At 33.7% G+C, this 20,697-nt stretch overlaps 2 protein-coding genes across 2 annotated transcripts; one reads left to right on the top strand and one right to left on the bottom strand.

Annotated features, from left to right (window-relative positions):
• Nucleotides 1-1,292: 1,292 nt before the first annotated feature.
• Nucleotides 1,293-1,831, bottom strand: LOC148170617 (uncharacterized). Its single transcript, XM_088042512.1, has one exon. It carries the CDS (start codon nucleotides 1,792-1,794, stop codon nucleotides 1,447-1,449), a length of 348 nt encoding a protein of 115 aa, XP_087898638.1. The 5' UTR covers nucleotides 1,795-1,831; the 3' UTR covers nucleotides 1,293-1,446.
• An 11,580-nt stretch (nucleotides 1,832-13,411) lies between these two features.
• LOC148170618 (lipase 1-like) lies at nucleotides 13,412-14,754 on the top strand. The gene is made up of 2 exons (XM_088041448.1): nucleotides 13,412-13,578; nucleotides 13,624-14,754. The coding sequence occupies exons 1-2, from the start codon at nucleotides 13,483-13,485 to the stop codon at nucleotides 14,719-14,721; spliced, it is 1,194 nt and encodes a 397-aa protein (XP_087897574.1). The 5' UTR covers nucleotides 13,412-13,482; the 3' UTR covers nucleotides 14,722-14,754.
• Nucleotides 14,755-20,697: the final 5,943 nt, after the last annotated feature.

A 20,697-nucleotide genomic window follows, 5' to 3' on the forward strand; every position in this document is an offset into this window, starting at 1 on the left:
TTTAGAAGATATTAATTTTCTTGATTCAGAAATGTGTAATATGTTCTACTTTTACAAAAAATTTAAAAAAAAAATCAAAAATGAAAAAATTTAGCCAATAAATGTTAATAAAATCTAGGTGCGTGGTGTAAAATAACACAATATCGTTATAGTAATGTCAAAAAGCAGCAAATAACAGAAAGAACAAGTTTTCTTTCAACAAGATGGGGCTACACCTTACAATGCACAATGTATTTCTCGTAGGTGTCAATTGTGCAATGAAAAAAACGGGATGGCGTTTCAACAGTATTTTAATTAAATTAGGTAGTTGTTTTTTCTGATTTGTAATTATTATTGTCTTTTGTTATTAATAATTTCAAAAAAAAATGCCTATCCTTTCTGTTATTTGCTGCTTTTTGACATTACAATAACGGCATTCTTTTATTTGACACCATGCAATAGATTTTATTAACTTTTATTGCTTATTTTTTTTTCAATTTTGATAATTTTTTTAAAAATATATTTTTGGTAGAAGTAGAACATATTGCACATTTCTGAATCAAGAAAATTAATATCTTCCAAATTATAAAAAAAAAAATATGGGTTCCAATTTAAAATAAGAAAGTTGAGTATCGCCCAAAAGATACTAACGGGCTGATTTCATGTTGTCATTTTGCGTTAACGCAAATGAGTGACGCAACGCAACTTTGCTACACCGATTTGCAGTCCCACTGCGTCAACATTTACAACCTAATTTCATGTTCGAAATTTGCAGTGGCGCAATGACATTGCAAGTGCGGAACTTTAGCCACATCATATTTGCGTCGGTCACGTGACATCAGACAAATTAAATGTGCGAAGGGTTGTGTTAAAAAATAAAGGCGTTTTATTAGAATGGAAAACAAGTCGTAAGTACATTTAATAACTCAAGAATATTTTCAATAATCATTATTCATAATAATATCTGGCCATTTTAGAACGAAAACCAGATCAAAAATTTTTACTAATTCCGCAGGCGGAATATTTGGAATTTAAAAAAAGAAGAAAGAATTAGATCATGTTATGTTGTGTTTATTGTTTGTTGTTCCTAAATGGTTTAATTACACGTTATGAAAATATCTGTTCAGTCATTTATTTTATCAAAACATGAATATTAAGATGTACGTTTATTTGCTTACATGTTAAGTAGATCATAATAGTGTTGATACAAATAATTCGTAATAACACAGTTACTCTTTCATAATAGCATAGTTACCATCAATCTATAATATTTAATGTATTTACGAAAATGAAAGCAACTCCGAAGCCCAAAATTAAAATCAATTTGAAAATCAAAACAATCGGAAAACCAGACCCATGTCGGGTTAGTCCAAATCTGTAGAAGGCCTGTTTCACCGATGGATACTCTTTTGCTGCTGGAAAACGAATATAATCAGGTGAAACGGCAACCAAAGCGTTGGTAATTTCCTAAATGGCGTGGGATGTCGCAAATTGTGAAATTTGGCCACTGCTACTAACTAACCACTGGTAGGAACCTGTGGCATAAAACTGGAGGGCCACATATAGTTTATGAATCGGTGTTAGATGCGGATAACGTCCCTTCTTGGTGTTTTTCACTAAAACCGGTGAAATAACCTCTAAAACAGAGTTAAAAACACCCCTCGTCAGTCTCGTCCGTTGAAAAAGAAGCCGTTCACTTATCTCTTCGATGTTAAACGCTTCTCTGGGCACACGTTCCTCGTCGCCATCACTATCACTAGAATTTTCGAACAAATCGAAGGCTAAGCCCGAAAAAACTTGTCGAGCACCAGCCATTTTTCGAAGTGACAATTAAGCAAATGTTGCGCCACAGGTTGCGCCACCGGACTGACGTGGCGCTAAATTTTAATGCAATTTGCAGCAGTCTAGCGTCTTGAAATTAGGCGCAACTTTGCTGCACTCGTTTTGCGCCATCTCCATGGTTACGTCGCAACTTGCGTTACTGCAAATCGTCTTGAAATCAGCCCGTAAGACATTTAGAAAATTTTTAAAATCATCAGTTTATAGTAAATTAAAAAGCATTTAATTTGTTTTTTAAATTTTTGAAATCGGTTCATAAATAAAAATTCTACAACGCCTGCCGTTTTAAAAAACTCACCCTGTATTTACACAAGTGCGGAAAGTGCCCAATTTCGCACGAGTGTGAACACGAGGAGCCAGCCAAGCACAGATTTCACACGAGTGCAAAAAAACATTTTCCGGCGAGTCATTTGTATGTACACTATTTTTCTTACAATCGTCCATCTAAAAGAAACAATAAATTACGACAACAGTTTATTTCATATCTATTTTAAATGTCATTTTTCTATGACCCTATATGAGAGTTACTTATTCCACATAGATAGATGGTTGAAAATTTCATGCATATATCGAATGAAAACTATTGAATCTACAAATATTCCTGCACAAACCTGTCATGTTAGAAACGATCTTACCATTCATTTTTTAAAAAGCGGTTTTCACCTACAAACTGTTCGTTAATAACGTGTGATCTACAAAATTTTTATTTAGGTTAGGCTTTGACAAAATTTACGTAAATCGAAAAAACAGTTGTTTGACATTTGTCATTTCATTTAATTTCAATTAGTTTTCAATACATTATTGATTCTGATACATTTTCTCTAATTTGTACCTTGTAATGTTACATATGTAAGACGTCAAAAATTGAGACGAAGGTAACAACATTAATGTGAACAAACCTCCCCGCTAACATATGTTTTACTTGACCTTGACTGATTGGTTCCCTTTAACTTATTTGAGGGAAATATCTTTAGTATGCTGGTGGTCGTGATTACGTGCGCTTGGGCGTCTGTGTCGTACCCGTCAGGGTCGTACTGGCCCAATACGGAGTTGTTGCTCTACGTCGTTCTGAGCAAGTGTATTCCTCTGTGTTAACCCTTTCCTTCAGGGGCTTTGGCCCCTGGCAGACTCGTGTAAGTTGGAATGGCAGAGCGAGTATAATTCACTATGCTATAAAACCCTTGGCAGACATCTAGATGTAATTCTTGAGCACTGGGTCTCCCCTGGGGGGGGAGGTCCAGGTGAGGCAGACTTTAGCTCATGTAATGGAGAATCCGGAAGGGTTCTCGTGGGCACACAATGCAAATGACGAGAATGTACGGCGGACGTGTTGGAGGGGTCCCCGTGTCCTGTCGCTGGGACGCCGCTTAGTACATGGGTGTGATGGGGATGTGCCCCATCACCTTGGTGGCTGGAACTCTCACACACTTCGTGAGTTGATGCCGCGGGCTGTATATCCCCGAACTATACACCTTTCAGCGACTGCATCGTTAACCAGGAGGTCATCTCCAGAGGGTTGACAGATGGCAACAGTTCGAGCCTAGCATCGCCTGGGGCAAGAGGGTGGAACACCCCTGGTGAGTGTACCTTTCTTTCCTATCCATAATTACAGATAAACAGGTGTTGTTATCTTTTGTTTCGAGTCAATCAATGTGGGCCCAATTCTGGTGGGTCCGGTCCTGACTAAATGTACCGATAGGGTGGTTCAGATGTCTGGTGAGTCGATTAGTAGTTTTGATTGGCCATAGCTAGTACCTGTTAATTAATTTGCGATAGTCAACGACATCGAGACCAGTAATGGTCTCACACATATTTTCATCAAAAAATTGAGGTTATATCAAAAACAAAATTTTATTCCGACATGACTTCTATGTTTGTCTCTCTCTTTCATGGCCTACCCTAAACAAAAAATTTGTGGAAAATTTGTGGCTCACGTGATATAACACAAGACTACGTTTCTTTTGTAAAAATAACATCTTACTTTTACCAAAGTGCAATAAAGAAATAAAATCTTATACCTATTAGAGATTAAATAAATAACTCTTGAATTTTAGAGTCAAATACATAGACGAATCACGGTAAAACAACATACATAATTGTAAAAATGCATTGGTTACGTCATTTTTAATGAGTCAATTTTGACAGGTCGGTTTCAACTATTCTATGAAATTTAAAGTTATTTCAGATAATAATTTCAATTTTGATGATACATTAAAATTAAATAATATACAGAGTGAATCCGAATAAAGTACGAACATTTTGATCACAATATCAGACACCACTGTAGTTAATGATTCTTAAAAGAATCGAAATTTGATTGAGGCAAAAACTGCCCTCGGTTTACCCTTTATTTGACCCTTATGGAACTGAATTTAACAACAGTTTACCAAAGACTGGAAAAACTGTTCGAACAAAATACGTCACGCTCGCTTTTATCGTTCTTGTTTAACTTTCACTTAATTGCTAGTTTTAAAGACAAAACAAATTTTAAAAATTGAGTATTAAGAAAAATTAATTTATTTAAATTAATTAATTTGTAAGCTGACTTTTTTTGAATGGTCAAAACTGAACATTTAATTACAAACGACATAATGAAAAAATTATTAAGTTAATTTTTAATTAATTAAGTTATTACGAAAAATAATCAAATGTTGCCCTTCATTATCTGAAATAAAAAACAAATTTTTCCGTCAGATCCTAGAGCTTTGTCAACTATGAGCGTTACGCAAATTTTTAAAATTTTATTTTTAAAATTATAGGCGATTTTGGGGGTGGACACAAGTATTTCCGGACTGAATGTCATTACGCGTAAATTCAGTTTCATCTGTAAACAAAACAATTTTTATAATTTTAGGTTTATCACAAGATTTTGGAAAAATCTACTGGCAAATAATTAAAAAAAAAATATCTCAAAATAATCCAAATGTGAACAATTTGGCACTGCTAAATCCATATTTCTTTTTTGCCACTTTATCATCGTATATATTCCCAAGTTTTCGATAGTCGATAGACCCTAAAAAATCATGGCGATTTCTGCAGAAAACTTTAAACATTTTTTTTCCTGGAAACGGTGATGTTTTGGAACCCAAAACTTGGCTTTTAGAGCCGTATTCTTGAACCGTTCGAGTTGAGACGTATACGAGTCGTATACGACTTTTCACCGATGACTCGATGCGAACGATAAATCCATACAGCGAGTCGTATACGCGAAAGTCGATCTGGCAACATCGTAATCTCACCCGTTCGACACGACTCGTACGATTTAACACGTGCGGTCTAAAATACCGATCGAGTTGAATCCGCGAGAGGGATTTCTTTTTCGTTTGGCGGTTTTTTGTAACTTTTCGCGCTCTTTTGTGGTTGATCTAACCTTAAAAGAGCTTGAGCATCTTTGCAAGTGTGCAAACAAGTGTTTAGGTGTTGAACATTTTGTAAAACTGTTGTGTATTGTACATCCGTTGTTTTTACAACGTTCTAACTATCAGAACTGCGTTTCAAGCAATATTTGTTTGAAAATGGAAGAATTGCTAATGTTGGACTTGTTGGATGAAGAGGAAGAAGAAGAAGCAGCAGCAGCAATTGTGGTGGAAGCTCCACGGCAGCCCCGATCGCGTGTCGATGCCTTAACATCTTTAAACAACGACCAGTTTAGAACTTTCTTCCGTATTTCCAAAGACTTGTTTCATTTTGTTGTGGAGATAGTGTCACCCTACTTAAGGCCCCCGAGTAGAGCAACTGATTTAGAAATTCCTGTTCGTGTAAATATAAATGCAAAACTCGTTAATCATACAAAACAGAGCACAAGCGCACATTTGAGTTTTGATTCTTGTAGGTCTTGGCTGCGCTTCGTTTTTTTGCATCAGGGAGTTACCAAATGGACGTCGGTTCAAATGTGTTTATGTCCATGTCTCAAGCCTCAGTGAGCCGTTGTATTTCCGAAGTGAGTGATGCCTTAAACAGCCCTGCAATTTTTGGAGAATATGTAAAGTTCCCAAGAAGTTATGCAGAATTGGATGCAGTTCAACTTCAGTTTTTTCAAAAATACAACTTTCCTGGTGTTGTTGGTTGTATTGACTGTACCCACGTGGCAATTGTTGCTCCTCCAACTGACGATCCTGAACGACCTGCCCATATCTACATCAATCGTAAAGGATACCATTCTTTAAACGTCCAACTGATTTGCGATTCATCTCTCCGAATTTTAAATGTAAATGCTTCGCATCCAGGAAGTTCACATGACTCTTTTATTTGGAATAATTCAAATGTGCTGCCAGTAATGAGAAGAATTTATGAAGAAAGACGTGGTACTTATTATCTACTAGGTACGTATTATTTTTTTTTTAATTATTTTTCTTATTTTGTTTTCTTAGGAGATTCTGGTTATGCTCTGCGACCTTGGTGTTTGACACCCCTGGATGAAGAACCAGCTCCGAATACTCCAGAACATAACTATAACACTGCTCAGAAACGTGTAAGGAGCATTATTGAACGGTGTAATGGAGTTCTAAAAAATAGGTTCAGATGTCTATTGAAACATCGAGTTTTACACTATTCTCCTCAACGAGCTGGTCATATTGTGAATGCATGTGTTGTTTTACACAACTTATGTATTCAACATAACATACCAGATTTAAATGAAGATGACGGAAACAACGATTGCGATGGTATCTATATTTACAGCAGTAAAAAAAATTGTTTTAACTGTTTCTTTTTTCTTTGCAGGAATTTTTAATCTAGAGCTTCAAAATGTTGTCGCAGCACCAGTAGCCCGTCATGTCGATCCATTACTAACAGAAGGAAGGCAAGTTCGCAATGCCTTAATTGCAAGCCGATTCAGAAATCAATGAAGTTACCGTAAATGTTCATGGAAAGAATTCACACTTCCGAAGAGTCGATCTGGGTGTGATTTTTTGGCGCCAGAACGGAAAAGAATTTATTTGGACATGAGTTGTGTTATCAGCAATAGACTTTTCTTTTCCGACAGTGTGAGTACAAAAATACATTACATTATGAGTTTTGATTGTTATTTTTTTCATGTGTTCGTGAAAAACTGGAAGATGCCCTCAATTGTTCGAAGAATTGAAAGTTTCAATGGATAGTTTTGAACTTCAATTTCTTTGTTTTTTTTATTATAAATGTATTTAATTGTAAATTTGTATACTAAAGGACAAGAGCTTTGTTTATAAGTTAAAAATTAATTTTTCTTTGAACCCATTATAATTTTCTTCGGTAACTAATAAAAAACGTAATTAAACCTGAAATTTTATATTGTTTATTGAACGTAATTGAAGTGCTAAAGGGCTGTGACATTTAAAAAAATGAAATCGGTGCGAAAACACTGTTTACATTTATGAAAACCGTTAAGTTTGTTCTTTAAAAAGACGTATTGAACTATCATTTTAGGATTTGTTCATGAGAAAAACTGAATTTTACTCGACTCCGTTGGAAATTTTCTGGATGTACATAGCCCTTTTATCCATTAAACACTTCAATTAATTAATAACTAAAAAATTAATTACATATCATATTTTTTCTTTTTTATACTTAATAGTTCTGCACTTATTTTAACTTGGGTTTCCATTAACTCTACTTGTCTCTCTAATATGTTAATTTTTTTGTTATAATATTCTCGTTTTATCTGCAGTTTATCTTTTAAATAATGTGAATACTCTAATCTGGAGTTGTTTTCCGCGTTTCGTTTACGCCTAGCCGGAATGGGCCGATGTTGCATTGGAGGATTTTGTGGTTTTGGGGAAACTTGTGGGGTTCTAGAAGTTGATGGGAGTGGTGCACTGGTTTCTAAGGAAAAATACAATAGGTTGGGTTGATGATATGAAATAAGGAAAAGCGATGGATACCATTAAAAGTGCAAGGGCTTTCTTGAACCGCAACATCACCACGAATTGCGACAGGTTTAATGAAGGTCTGGAAAATTTGCGTGTCCAGTTTGCCCATTTTCAATTGCATTGAAGGCCCGCCACCCGTTTTCAGACGATCGGCAACATTTTGCCGCGCCTTCGCTTTGACGCGTGCATACATGTCTTGCCAGGTCTAACAACATACTATTTGAAAACAAGTAAATAAAACTTAAGTAATACTTTTCTCCACTGTTTCCAATGTTTGGTGGGTCCTCCAATGTTATTTAAAATTTCGGACACCTCTACCCATTTTTTTGAGATGTCGCGGTTGGTAAAAGTGGGGGTTGTTTTACCCGTAATCATTTTCATATTGTTAGTAAGAAATTCGGTAAGTACCTCTTTTTGTTCTTCACTTACTTTCGACATTTTAAATTTAAATCTGTCAATATTTTAGTGATATTTATTTGATCCTAAGTTCCTCCCTAAATCTGGTGAGATTTCAATGTTGCCATATCGACTTACGCTTATACGATGCGATCGGTCGCGAGAACGTACGCGTCGAGTCATCGGTGGAAAGTCGTATACGACTCGTATACGTCTCAACTCGAACGGTTCAAGAATACGGCTCTTAGTTTGGTTTACCTGTACATCGCATAATCTACAATTTTTTTATCTACGACCACTTAGTTATTTGTTCATAACGTAGTTCGCTTTAAACAAGTTTGATAGCCATAACTGGAACCCGTGTAGTAATGAACTCACCGCGAGCTCTGATTGGCTGAAAGTCATTTAGTTATGACCACTATAACCCAGTTTCAATTTATCTTAGTACTCAATGAAAACAAATGTCAAATTTTATTTTGACAACCAAAAATTTACAAAAGTCATTAAAGTTTGTGTATTTTCTTTCAACTAGAATGATAGTAGTCATAGTAGTTCTTGTGAATAAATGAGTACTCCACTAGACATTGCAACCTTAAATCTCTTGCCGAAAAAATCTAAAGTTTGTGCACTTTTTTGTGGTGTAGATAAAGCACAGTATTCCACTTGCATGTCATGGCCGTTATTCACTGGGTTGATCTACTCCACTCTCTCGCAGGCTCGCAAACTCAACCTCGTAAATAACTCATAACATGCTCGTATAACAATATACTATAAATTAGTGGAGGCTATAAGAAAGTTAATATTATGTCGAAAAAAAATGACAAGCCTGACATTAGTTATCTAATTTATTTTCAGTTGATTGTCAATAAATTATTACATCTCGGGTTTGATACAACGCATTTTCTCTTAGTCACACCTTCGTAATTTTATTTATTTGCAATCATTTTAATATGATTATTTTAATGTGATGAGGTTAGAAAATGTGTTATATTTAACTAAAAAGTGTGGAAAAATGAACGAATAAAATTAACATTTTATAGTTAAATAATAATAAGATTTTTCAAAATTTGCAAATATAATCTAAAAATGTAAATTGCTTTAGTTTAGAATCAAATGATTTTGGAAATACTTTTTTTTACAAATTTATTCTCAAGATACAAAACAGAATATGGCGGGTTTCTTTGTGTCCGAGTTAATTGTTACTTATGGAAACAAAAATACGAAGTAATAGTATAGTCTGTCCAATGAATAAATAGATGACGGATTTGTAAGTCTGCGCGATAAAAAGTAGTACCAAAAAGCGCTAAATTAAAACAGTTGTCATAATGTCAAATTAAAAAAATATAAATTTTTGTTCAATTTAATGTTGTAACAAGGGTAATAAACAAATTTATACTTTTTAGCGAAGTGACAGATTTTGACAAAATTCATTGTTACCAGCATCCATAGTAACAGACTAGTTTCTAGCCACGATGTCCTTTTTAAGAAAAATTACAAAAATTTAAGATTTTTTTACTCCAAAATATTGTTATCCACAATCATTTACACCATAAATAACAATTAACACTGGAATTTTTAGCCTGCATTTTAAGGCAATGCAATTCAAAGAGTACACATCTAGATCATCTTTTTGAGAAAGTCCCGAATTTTTATTTTTTTCTCATATTTGAACTACTGAAGTGATTCTCTACAACCCTCTGAATATATATATATATATGCAATATAGATAATTGAGACACTGTTGATCGAGTAAACATTCTTGCACGGATAATATGCAGTCAGATAATTGAGGTTCTACTATAATTTTTCTAATCCGACAATTAAAGTTTAAAAAAATATATTGTCTTATCATGGTTATTCATGGTTTTCTATATGTCAACCTAAATATGTACGTGAATTAACAATCAATTTACTTATAGAAAAAAGTGGCGTGTCGGTAAATTTGAATTCTATAGATTTTAAAAATACAACTTACAATACAGAAAATGTGTTCTAGGTTGCCAGGAAAAAACTGTTTATTTTGTATAAAAAATGTAAGATTTTGACTCTCTCTAAATAAGTTTTTCTCTATTTTTTTAACACCAATGCCATTGAGGTACATTCTCAACTTTTAGGATTACAAAGGCTGAATTTAAATAGGGCGAGACTACGACTTTTCGATGCTTTATGGAAGCAAATCCGATATTAGATAAGTTACAATTTTGAAAATTTGCATACACTCATAGTTGACAAAGCTCTAGAAGCTAACGCAAAAATTTGTTTTTTATCACGGTTTGGTTGGCGTCGCGACGCCTAAGAAGTATAATTTTAGCGATTTTTGAGTTTTTGCGGAAATATTCGCGAATTCAATTTTTTTTCAACATAGCAGTAATACAAATATCTGAGTTTTTATTTTAAATCTTATTCAAATTGTGTTTCCAATTTGCGAAAAAAAACGCTGTTTTATCAAGTTAGTTTTTAAAATTATGACAGCACAGTGGCAAACTACGTTTACACCAAAATTTCACAAGTCACTTCATTCACTCTTATAAAGGTTAATTTTGATTAACACGAGCATGTTGCACTTTATGGACACTAGAAATCGTTAATTAACATCGACAAAGCGACAATTTTACCATGTAAGACTTTTGTTACAATCTAAAGCGAGCCAAAAGATAGACACCAGATGTTGAGAGATGGGTGTAAACGTAGTACCCAATTTTGACGTAATGAAGTTGGAAAATAACTTGATAAAACAGCATTTTTTTCTCAAATTTTAAAGACAATTTGCATTGAATATAAAATAACAATCTCAGTTGTTATTTTAAATTCAATATCTCTATTGTTAACACATTTGTATTGAAATAAAATTAAATTAGGGGTTGATATCACGAACCCTTACAATTAACTAAAAATTACATTTTTAAGGCTTCGCGACGCCAAAACTATCGGTGATAAAAAACAGCTTTGTCAACTGTGAGCGTATGCAAATTTTCAAAATTTTATCTTTAAAATTAAAGACGATTTTGGGGGTGGACACAAGTTTTGCCGGACCCTTTATATCAGCTTTGACTTTTAAAACGTCAGAAAAATTCAAATGCCTCGCTTGACGGAGATTGATAAAGTTCTCATTTTTTTTACATTCGAAGAGTTTTGGTGCATAAAACAAGTCGCTCTTCATTACTAGCTCATACTAGATCAAAGTACCGTCTTAAGGTGAAGAAATGATTCCAACAAGAAGGGACAGTCATTCGGGACGACCCAAGATTTCAAACGCCGAACATGATCAATCTGTTTTGGATAATTTAAAACAAAACCTTCAATTCGGCAAGAGGTACTGTTATTAAATAAGTTATTATGGTTTTGAATACTTGAAATTTATAGAATTATTGAAGGAACACTTCAGCAATGTTGCCATTTTCCTAATTTTATTTTGGTCTTACTGCGGAAACAGAGTGTGATTTTTTTGATTTTTTTTTATGGTGCGCTACTTTCCGGACATCTGTATTTAAATAATAATTCGTATAACATGAATAATTTGCGAATACAAATAAAATATGTTGGAAGTTTTTGTCACACTGTATGAAGGCAGCGAACAAAATTAGTTAAAATTAAAAAAAATTGATATAAGAGACAAAACAATTCCAGCAAGTACGAAATAATTGTCAACTATTAATTTACATTTTTCTTTTTAATTATATTAAAACACCATAAATAATAAAGTATCAGGGATTAGTTACCCCTCGGAATAGGTATGATTGAAATACTTATTAATTAATATTATATTTTTACTTCTTTACGATTTTTGAACATTTTATTTCCCCGCAACCCAATATACACTATTGTATTATTAATAACTTTGAGTAATCATTTCATTTAAAAAAAGCGCCATTTGCTGAAGGACCACTCATGCTAGTCATGAAAACGGCAGCCGAATGTCGCTAAGCTTTCCCTACTGATTGTATTTCTATGCTGTGGTTCGACCCTCTGACGGCTGGTGGAAGCAAATCTGATATGGGATATACAAAGTGTCCCAGAACTCGTGACTCAGATAAAACAGACACATGCAGGCAGCCGTACGAAACCAAAATTTGAAAACAAAAAATCTTAGAGCAAAAGATAATTGAGTTAAAACGAAAATTCGGGAGCCAATCACGATCACTGAACCGACGATGGCCAGAGGTATTGCGAGGGGTTTCTTATGATTGCCAAGATACCCAAAAAAGAGAGTACTGTTGTCCATTTGTCAGGCTGATATTACGGTCCTGTTGCCTAGGAAATTGAAATAGTCTTCTATTTCCCAGCCATTCTACCTATGCAAAAGCTTTCGGGATTGGCTGTCAGTTTTTCGTCCTTGTTCGAATACTACAAGGTGTTTATAAATGTTTCTAGCATTAAGGGTGGCTATAAAATGTCAAAGAAATTTGCCGCACATTAGAAATGTGAGTTTAGATTTTTCAAATGACATTGGAAGTTAACTTCAATCATAGAGCAAAGTAAGTTTAGAGAAGAAAACTGTTGAGTTGTGGTTTGAAACCTAAAAATCAAAAATTTTGACACAAAACCGTAACAGAAACATCGTTGACATAAGTGACATTATAAATAATTTTCAAGATAGTTGTATTTACTATGACAACAAAGCGGCAAAGTGGTGCACGACAGGAATTCCAGAGCCACCCTTGATGCTAGAAACATTTATAAACACCTTGGATTAAGCTTAGACTAATTTGGTTTTTTAATTCGCAGTCTGAACTGATATCGGCATCTTTCCTTGCTCTCTGGGTCATGAGTTTTGGGACACCTGTATTAATCAGTAAATTTGTTTTCTATTTTTTGAGACTAATGCCATCAAGGTACAACAAATTTCAATAAATTCGCATACACCATTTTTTTGATAGGTTGAGTTTGCCTTCATCTTGACATTGACAGATTTAAAAGCATTTGTTAGTTTGACTTAACCTAATTCTAAAAAACACAACCACATAGCCAAAAAATCATCAAAATGCTGCTACTTGATATTTAAAGTGTATGCTATTTTATTGAAAACCAGAGTACAGAAGGTTTCAAATTGTTGACATCTTCCATGGCACTTACAATAATCACCAAAAGTCAAATAATTGCTCTAGTGACTGTAATTTTTAAAAATGTGAGAGATGCTATTTTCAACGTCATTTTTTAAGTATCTTTAAAACAAGTATTATGGAGATAATTATCGCCTTCTGAAGCTAACATTTTTGACCACTTGAGTTTGATATCATTGTCTTCAAATGTTTGGTTTCATCCTTTAACTCATTTAAATTACATTCAAAATTGATAGTATTGTTTACTCGTCACACTTGGTCGTCAATACGAATCTCCTTTTAGATTTCCAGATTAGATTAGCTTATAACATTATAACAAATAGGTAATAAGTCCAAATAATTCGAAACTCTTACACAAAAAAATGCTGTGTTTACTGCTATCCCTGAGTTTAATCGTTCTTTCTTATGGTCATCCATATCCAACGCCTCTGGACGATGAAGATGGTCATTTGACAATTGTAAGTACTTTGTAATAAAGACACTCCTTCATATTTTTAATTCAGCCCGAAATCGTCACAAAATATGGTTACCCCGCTGAAGTTCACCACGTAACAACCTCAGACGGTTACATCCTAACATTACACCGAATTCCTCATAGTAAAAACACTAATATTACTTCTGATAAACCTGTTTTGGTACAACATGGCCTTTTGAGCTCCTCTGCAGACTTTGTGATTACAGGCGTAGAACATGGTTTAGGGTTTTTGTTGGCCGATGCTGGATACGACGTGTGGCTTGGCAATGGTCGTGGAAACACAAATTCCCGTAATCATACCACTCTTGATCCCAACAAAGATGCCGAATTCTGGCACTTTACGTGGCACGAGATTGGTGCCATTGATCTCCCTGCAATGGTGGACCACATTCTTGAAGTTACCAATCAAAGTAGTGTTTTCTACGTGGGGCATTCTCAAGGTACGACCACTTTCTACGTCATGGCCACAACCCATCCGGAATATAATGAAAAGATCAAAGCACACTTCAGTTTAGCCCCCATCGGTTACATGAGCCACCTAGAAAGTCCTTTGCTACGAATTCTAGCGTATTGGGCAGGACCAATTGACTACTTATTCGAATTAATTGGTTTCAACGAGTTTCTTCCAAATAATGAGTTTTTGACAGAAGTAGCAGAAATTCTCTGTGAAGACGAGCAAGAGACGCAAGTTCTTTGTACTAATTTTCTTTTCCTTCTGTGTGGGTACAGTCCATCGGAAATGAACGCTACCATACTTCCAGTACTAATGGGTCATTTACCAGCTGGTGCTTCTACAAGACAGGTTGTTCATTATGCTCAGGAAATATTATCTGGATACTTTAGACAATACGATTTTGGAGAAAACAATACTGAAATTTATGGTTCTGAGTTTCCTCCTTCGTACGATTTGTCACTGATCACTGCACCAAGTTATCTGTTCTATAGTCACAATGATTTAATGGCAGCAGAAGTCGATGTATTCCAGTTGTGTGACGAAATAGGAGAAGCCTGTGTTGAGAAGATTCTAGTTTCAGACGAGACTTTTAATCATTTGGATTATCTGTTCGCGATAAGAGCACCAGAATTGGTTTATTCAAAGGTAATAGAGATTATGGATAAGTTGTAATTTCAATTGAACATAATATTAATAAATCAGTTGCGATTACAATAGTAATTTATTTTGGAAAAAAGTTGTACTGGAAAAGTGAAAAGTTATTTCTAAAGTAGAATACCCTTTTGATTCCGTATCCTGATTAGAAGTCTGGTTTGCTCGATCAGGTCCGGATTCTGAGATATTTAAAAAAATATTTTTTGAGGTTTTTGCAAAGTTATGGGATTGCTCAACAGTCTTTTGTAAAGGTAATTGTATAAACTTTGCAATGACCAATATAACTCATCGGTAGGATCAGTACTTTCCATGATATTTTTGAAAACTGATCTCATATCTCAAAAAATGTCGTTTTTGGTAGTTTTCATATGCAATTTTGCATATAACTCAAAAATTATTCTTATTGATTTTATATTGTGATGGATCATTGAAAAAATTGAGATCCTGCCTTTTTGACGCGCAATCTCTTATCGTTTAGAAGTTATAGGACAAAAAACATTAAAATATTTTCAAAAAATTATCTTTTTTATGTTTTGTCGATTTCATAAAAAAGTCAATCCAGTTCTTTAAAGAAAATTTATTGGATCAATTCTTGGTGTTGACAAAAATTATCAAAATTACAATTTATTCTCAAACACCAAATTTTGTCAAAAAATGCTGACGCGCGTTTCGATAGCAATGCTATCATTAGAGCGATTATTAAACTAAAAACTAACAAATAATTCGTCCTTATATGTAATACTAAAAGCGTGTCGGACCCGTTCCCTTCTACCCTTAGGTAGAAGGGAGTAGAGGGGGGAGGAGGGGATGGGGCCGTTGTCTGAGTTCATTATTACATTTTTGTTCCTAAATATTTCTAGACTTTCATAAATGTCAAGAAATTTACAATTATTTATATTTTTAATTAAACGAAGACAACTTTCATCAATGTGGTGGTCATTGTCATAAACGTGTTGGGCAACGCTTGATTTTTCAAACCTCCCAAATTTGAGATGAGCTTGATGCTCTTTGAACTTTTTTAGAATTGACCTTCTTGTTTGCCCAATATATTTCTGATCACAATCTTTACATTTAATTTCATAAATCCCCGACTTTTTTGTTGTTCTTACTCGGTCTTTAGGATTACCTAGAAGACTTTGGAGGCTTGGACCCGAAGTAAAAACTACTTTGAGAACCAAACCCTGAAAAATTCTTTCCAGTCCCTTTGTCACTGAAGGTGAGTAAGGGATGGTGACAAAAGAAGTCTTCTCAGGTGTTTTCTGAAAACATCATTCACCAATTTCTTAAATCTAATTTTTTTTTAACTATTTTATCAATAATGTTGGGATCGAAACCGTTACACCTGGCAGTCTTTAATTAATTTTAATTCCTTTGTAAATCTGAATTTGTTTAATGGAAAATTCAAAAGCCTGTAAACAAGAAAATTTAGACTTGCCATCTTATGTTGAGGAGGACAATGATGGGAGTCTGCAGTGATGTAGCGAAGAGTACTGGTTTCCTTCCTATAAACATCAAACTCTAATCTGTTCTTATTTTTAATTACAAATGTATCTAAAAATGGAAGCTTACCGTCTTTCTCTATTTCGCAAGTAAATTTTATCGTTAGATAACAGTTATTCATTTTTGCTTACAAAATCCAGTTGCTTACAAAATTCTAATTTCTAAACAAATATTGCATTTAAAATGAGTAGTGCTAACGCAGCGTAGAATAATACATTTTGATTTTTTTTTGAAAATAATGGGTTCTTAGTTTACTTATGAATCAAAAAAAGTAGAGTGAAAATTTTAATAAGAAATTGATCTTTTAAAAAACGCAAATGAATAATTATTATATTAAACACAAATTACTCGCCTAAATCAAAACCCGCATGAGATCGAAATTTGACACATCAATATACATGTAATTGTGACAAATTGCTTCTATACAGATTTTGAAAAGATTCATTTTTGTAATTTGTAAGGTTTTTATTATTTAAGTTTGTCTTCCAACATTTAAAAATAAAAGTGCTAGTAAATTTTTTTATATCTCGAAAAATTAAGGTTAAATGCAGATGTCTGGTTTTGCAACTCAAATACTCTCCAACCTGTTGGAAAATTAGCACAAAATGGGGGTAGATGTCTCTTGAACTTGACAATGTGGTGGCAGTTACCGATAAAAATATCATACATTTTACGAGAGTTATACAGTTTTTATTCCCAACTTTTTGATGGCCTGGACTAAACTTGACTAAACTGGCCTACCCTAAGACTTCAGTGGCGTGCAACGATTTCTGTAAAAAACTCTAATCATTTTTTCTCGAAACGGTGGCGTTTTGGAACGTGAAATTTGGCCATTATGTCAAACAGCGTTGTCTGATATTGGGATTCAAATCTTTGCACTTTATTCGGGTACACCTTGTATGTGAGTGTCACAAAAAATATCTAGATTGAGACGAAAACGTCTTCAAATTTATTTAAATAATAAAAAACTCGATCAACAATTTTTTGACTAGCTGGAAAATTTTAGAATCTTCGATTTTGACTAGTGAAAACATTTAGAAACGTGACATTTAACGGAATACCATAATTTTGTGGGAATGCAAATTAAAATTGTTAAACAGAGCAAGTAAACAAATAACCAAAGCATTTTTTTTCTAAAAATTACTATTTACTCTTGATAACTTATTGAACAACGCGTTTAAAGCGGATATCTCAATCTTTTATAATGACGTAATGCAATAAAAACCGATTGTTTCTTCTTATTTTTTATCAGTTTTTCACAAATCAATATTCCAGCACTGACTCTCTTGGCACTTCTATAGTTTGTTGGAAAGCTTATTTAATTATATTATCTTTCTAATAATATACACGGTCCGCCAACACTTGTGGTCACCACTAAAATCGTTTTTAATTTTAAAGATAAAATTTTAAAAAATTACTAGCTCTAGAAGCTAACGCTAAAATTTGTTTTTTATCACCGATAGTTCAGGCGTCGCGACGCCTTAAAATGTAATTTTTAGCTATTTGTGAGCATTTGTGGAACTAATCGCTAATTCAATTTTTATTCAACATTAAATGTCAATTTAGTAGTTATGCAAATTGCGTTTAAAATTAAAAAATTCTGTTATATCAAGTAAACAAGAATTAAATTTACGTCAAAATTGGAAATTACTTTAACACACGACATGTTGTATTACAAATGTCATCTAACCTTTGGTTTGCGTTAGATTGTAATAAAAGTCTTATATTTGCTGAAAATGTTGCTTATTCGATGTTATTTCAGAGTTATAATTAAAAAAAATTGAATTCATTCCACACAAACTCGACGCCACGCCAAACGAAACAAAAGTAAACCTGGCTTGATGCAGCCAAAAAGGGTTTGTGATTGGTGAATGCTAAATTGCCTTGATTTAATGAGTTTTTTTTTGGGTTACTAAATTAGGTGTTATGCAAAAGAAATTACACCCTCAAAACATTTTTAATGTACTTCTTTACGTTACTAATCAGATTAAAAATATCACCACCATCTTTAAGTCTCATAGGGATATAAAACCCTCCAACTGAGGTGCTACGTCAGTGTTACTGCAATTTTACGCTACAAAATTGGTAAAATTAAGGTTTGAGGAGCCATGATCTCCGTTTTTGGACAATACTACATAAATCATTGTTGCAAAACATTATTCAATTATGCGACAAAGTTTTGGTCTGGCTAATTTGTTTTTTAAATACCTAATTGCATAGTATTTCATTCCGTGTTTTTTTGCACGATCAGTCATTTTCATCAATTTACCAAGAGCATTTTTGGGCGGTATGTCAAATTTACAGTCTGGACACTTAGTTGTCAAGGTATATAAATCTTTTTATATCGTACCGTTTAATTATTGGCTTTTTATGGCTCGGATTTGCGGTACGTTAGAGGTACTATTACGCCCTAGGGCATTAAGGTGTCATAGCAACCTTACAACAAACAACGACTGGCTACGAATCGACTTGATTTCTTTGCCCGCTATATTCAAATTGCATTTAAACTTAATTATCACCAAACAGTCAAATTCAAACAATAAATAAACTGGTTGTAATGTTTTTTTTTGTCCTTAATTGTCCCTTTTGAGGCTGCAGTTCGCTGCGTTGCATAGCTAGCCATGCTTCACTGTGCGCGCGTGTTTTTTCGAGGTTAGGAATTAAATTAGAAATTAGTAATTAAAATGATTAAATCTTTAAACTAACACCAAACGACATGTGAAGTTTTTTTTTAAGTCTTTATGTAGATTCAAGAACAGAAATTTGTATTTGTGGAAAAATTATTTATTTTTGAAAAATCAAAATTTTCTATAGATAAGACATAAAACGTTGTATGTACCACGGGCATAACTTGATGTTTATGTATTTCCGGCAACTTACAAAGTCTCGGGCCGAAGACTCTCGACCTTGTAATCTAGTTGCCCTCGAACATAAACATCCACATTATGCCCTTAATACATAAATAACTATTGGGGACCTAGGGCGGTAAATAAAAGTTTAATAAATGATTTCAACTACAACGTTTCATTGATTTTGAGGACTGAAAAATTGAGAAAGTTACTGTCTCATATTCTTCGTCAGCAGAATGTTCGCTCATATTCTCAGGATTAATCGATTTATTACACGAAAACACGACTGACGTTGACAGTGGTTGGCAGAAACTAATATTTTTCCGATGATCGATTAATGCATGTTTTTTGACTGAAATCATGCATTAAAGTGAGCTATTAATTATAAATCATAATTATAATAAGCAACCAATTATATCCCGATGCCATAATGATTTAAAGGCTCTGTTCTGAAGGCCCTGGATCTGTTTGTTTACCAATACCAAATCAAAACGACGATTTTTAGAGTTCAATTTGTTTTTTTTTTTTGGTGTTTGGGAATAAATTGTGTTTTTGTCAACACCAAGATTTGAGCCAACAATTTTATTAAAAAACGGTGATAAAAAATATTAGGAATAGTTCCGAAAGTGAAAATGTAAATAGCGGTTTTAAGTCAGAGTTATCAGATAAAGTTTTTGAAATAAAAATGTTCCCAATAATACACATTTTATAATTGCGGAAAAAAGGTCTTTTCCGACGACCACTATAAAATATGCCACATTTCATACAGTTTTCTGGTAGTGAAAATTTCAAATTGCAAACAATTTCAGTGCGAAGACGACCGAAGCGCATACCCGTGTGCAATGAAAAATTGGAGATCTCTGATTGGCCGCCAACTGTGTGTTTTTATATTGCATACAGGTCGACGCAGATCGGGCATTATCGGTATCTAACTTTCGGCACAACGGCATAATTATTTTGTCCGCGGCTAGGTGCTCTATCGAATGACATTTTAAGTTTTAACTTGCCCAGAGATAACTTGACGTGTTTTTGCACCGTTATTTGCAAGTGGAAGAGCGTAAAATATAAACTTTAATTAAAAAAATAAATATTAACTCTGCGATTTTTGTGATCGTCGGAAAAATATCGTGTACAACACGTGTTGAAAATTCGATTTCACACTCGTTTGCTTAAGCCACTCGCCTACGGCTCGTGGCTCAATTTTGCAAAACTTGTGTGAAATCTTCCATTTTCAACACTTGTTATACAATATACTATTTAGTTTAAAACTGGAAAATAAGAAATGTAAAATTAATGCGTAAATAATTGAATTTTGTGTGAAAAACAGTGAATTATACCGAGTCCGGCAACAGTTATTATGATCATCCTCAAAATCGTTTTTAATTTCAAAAATAAATATTTGCAATTTTGCATTTGCTTTATCAAGCTTAACAATCTAAAGCAAAAATTTGCGATGCATTAGAAGAGTAATTTTTAGCGATGTTTGAGTTTTTGCGTAAATACTCGTGAATTGTTTTTTTAACATAACTGTGACCAGCTTCATCTTGAATTTAATGTAACATGTGCAATTTGAGCATAAATTGCTGTTTTAACAAGTTAGTTTTCAAAATTATGACGGACAGTGGCAAACTACATCAAATTTTTT

This window comes from Gnatocerus cornutus, chromosome 7 (assembly GCF_029298725.1).
Source record: "Gnatocerus cornutus isolate USDA-ARS CGAHR chromosome 7, icGnaCorn1.1, whole genome shotgun sequence".
In the NCBI taxonomy this organism is placed as follows: Eukaryota; Metazoa; Arthropoda; class Insecta; order Coleoptera; family Tenebrionidae; genus Gnatocerus; species Gnatocerus cornutus.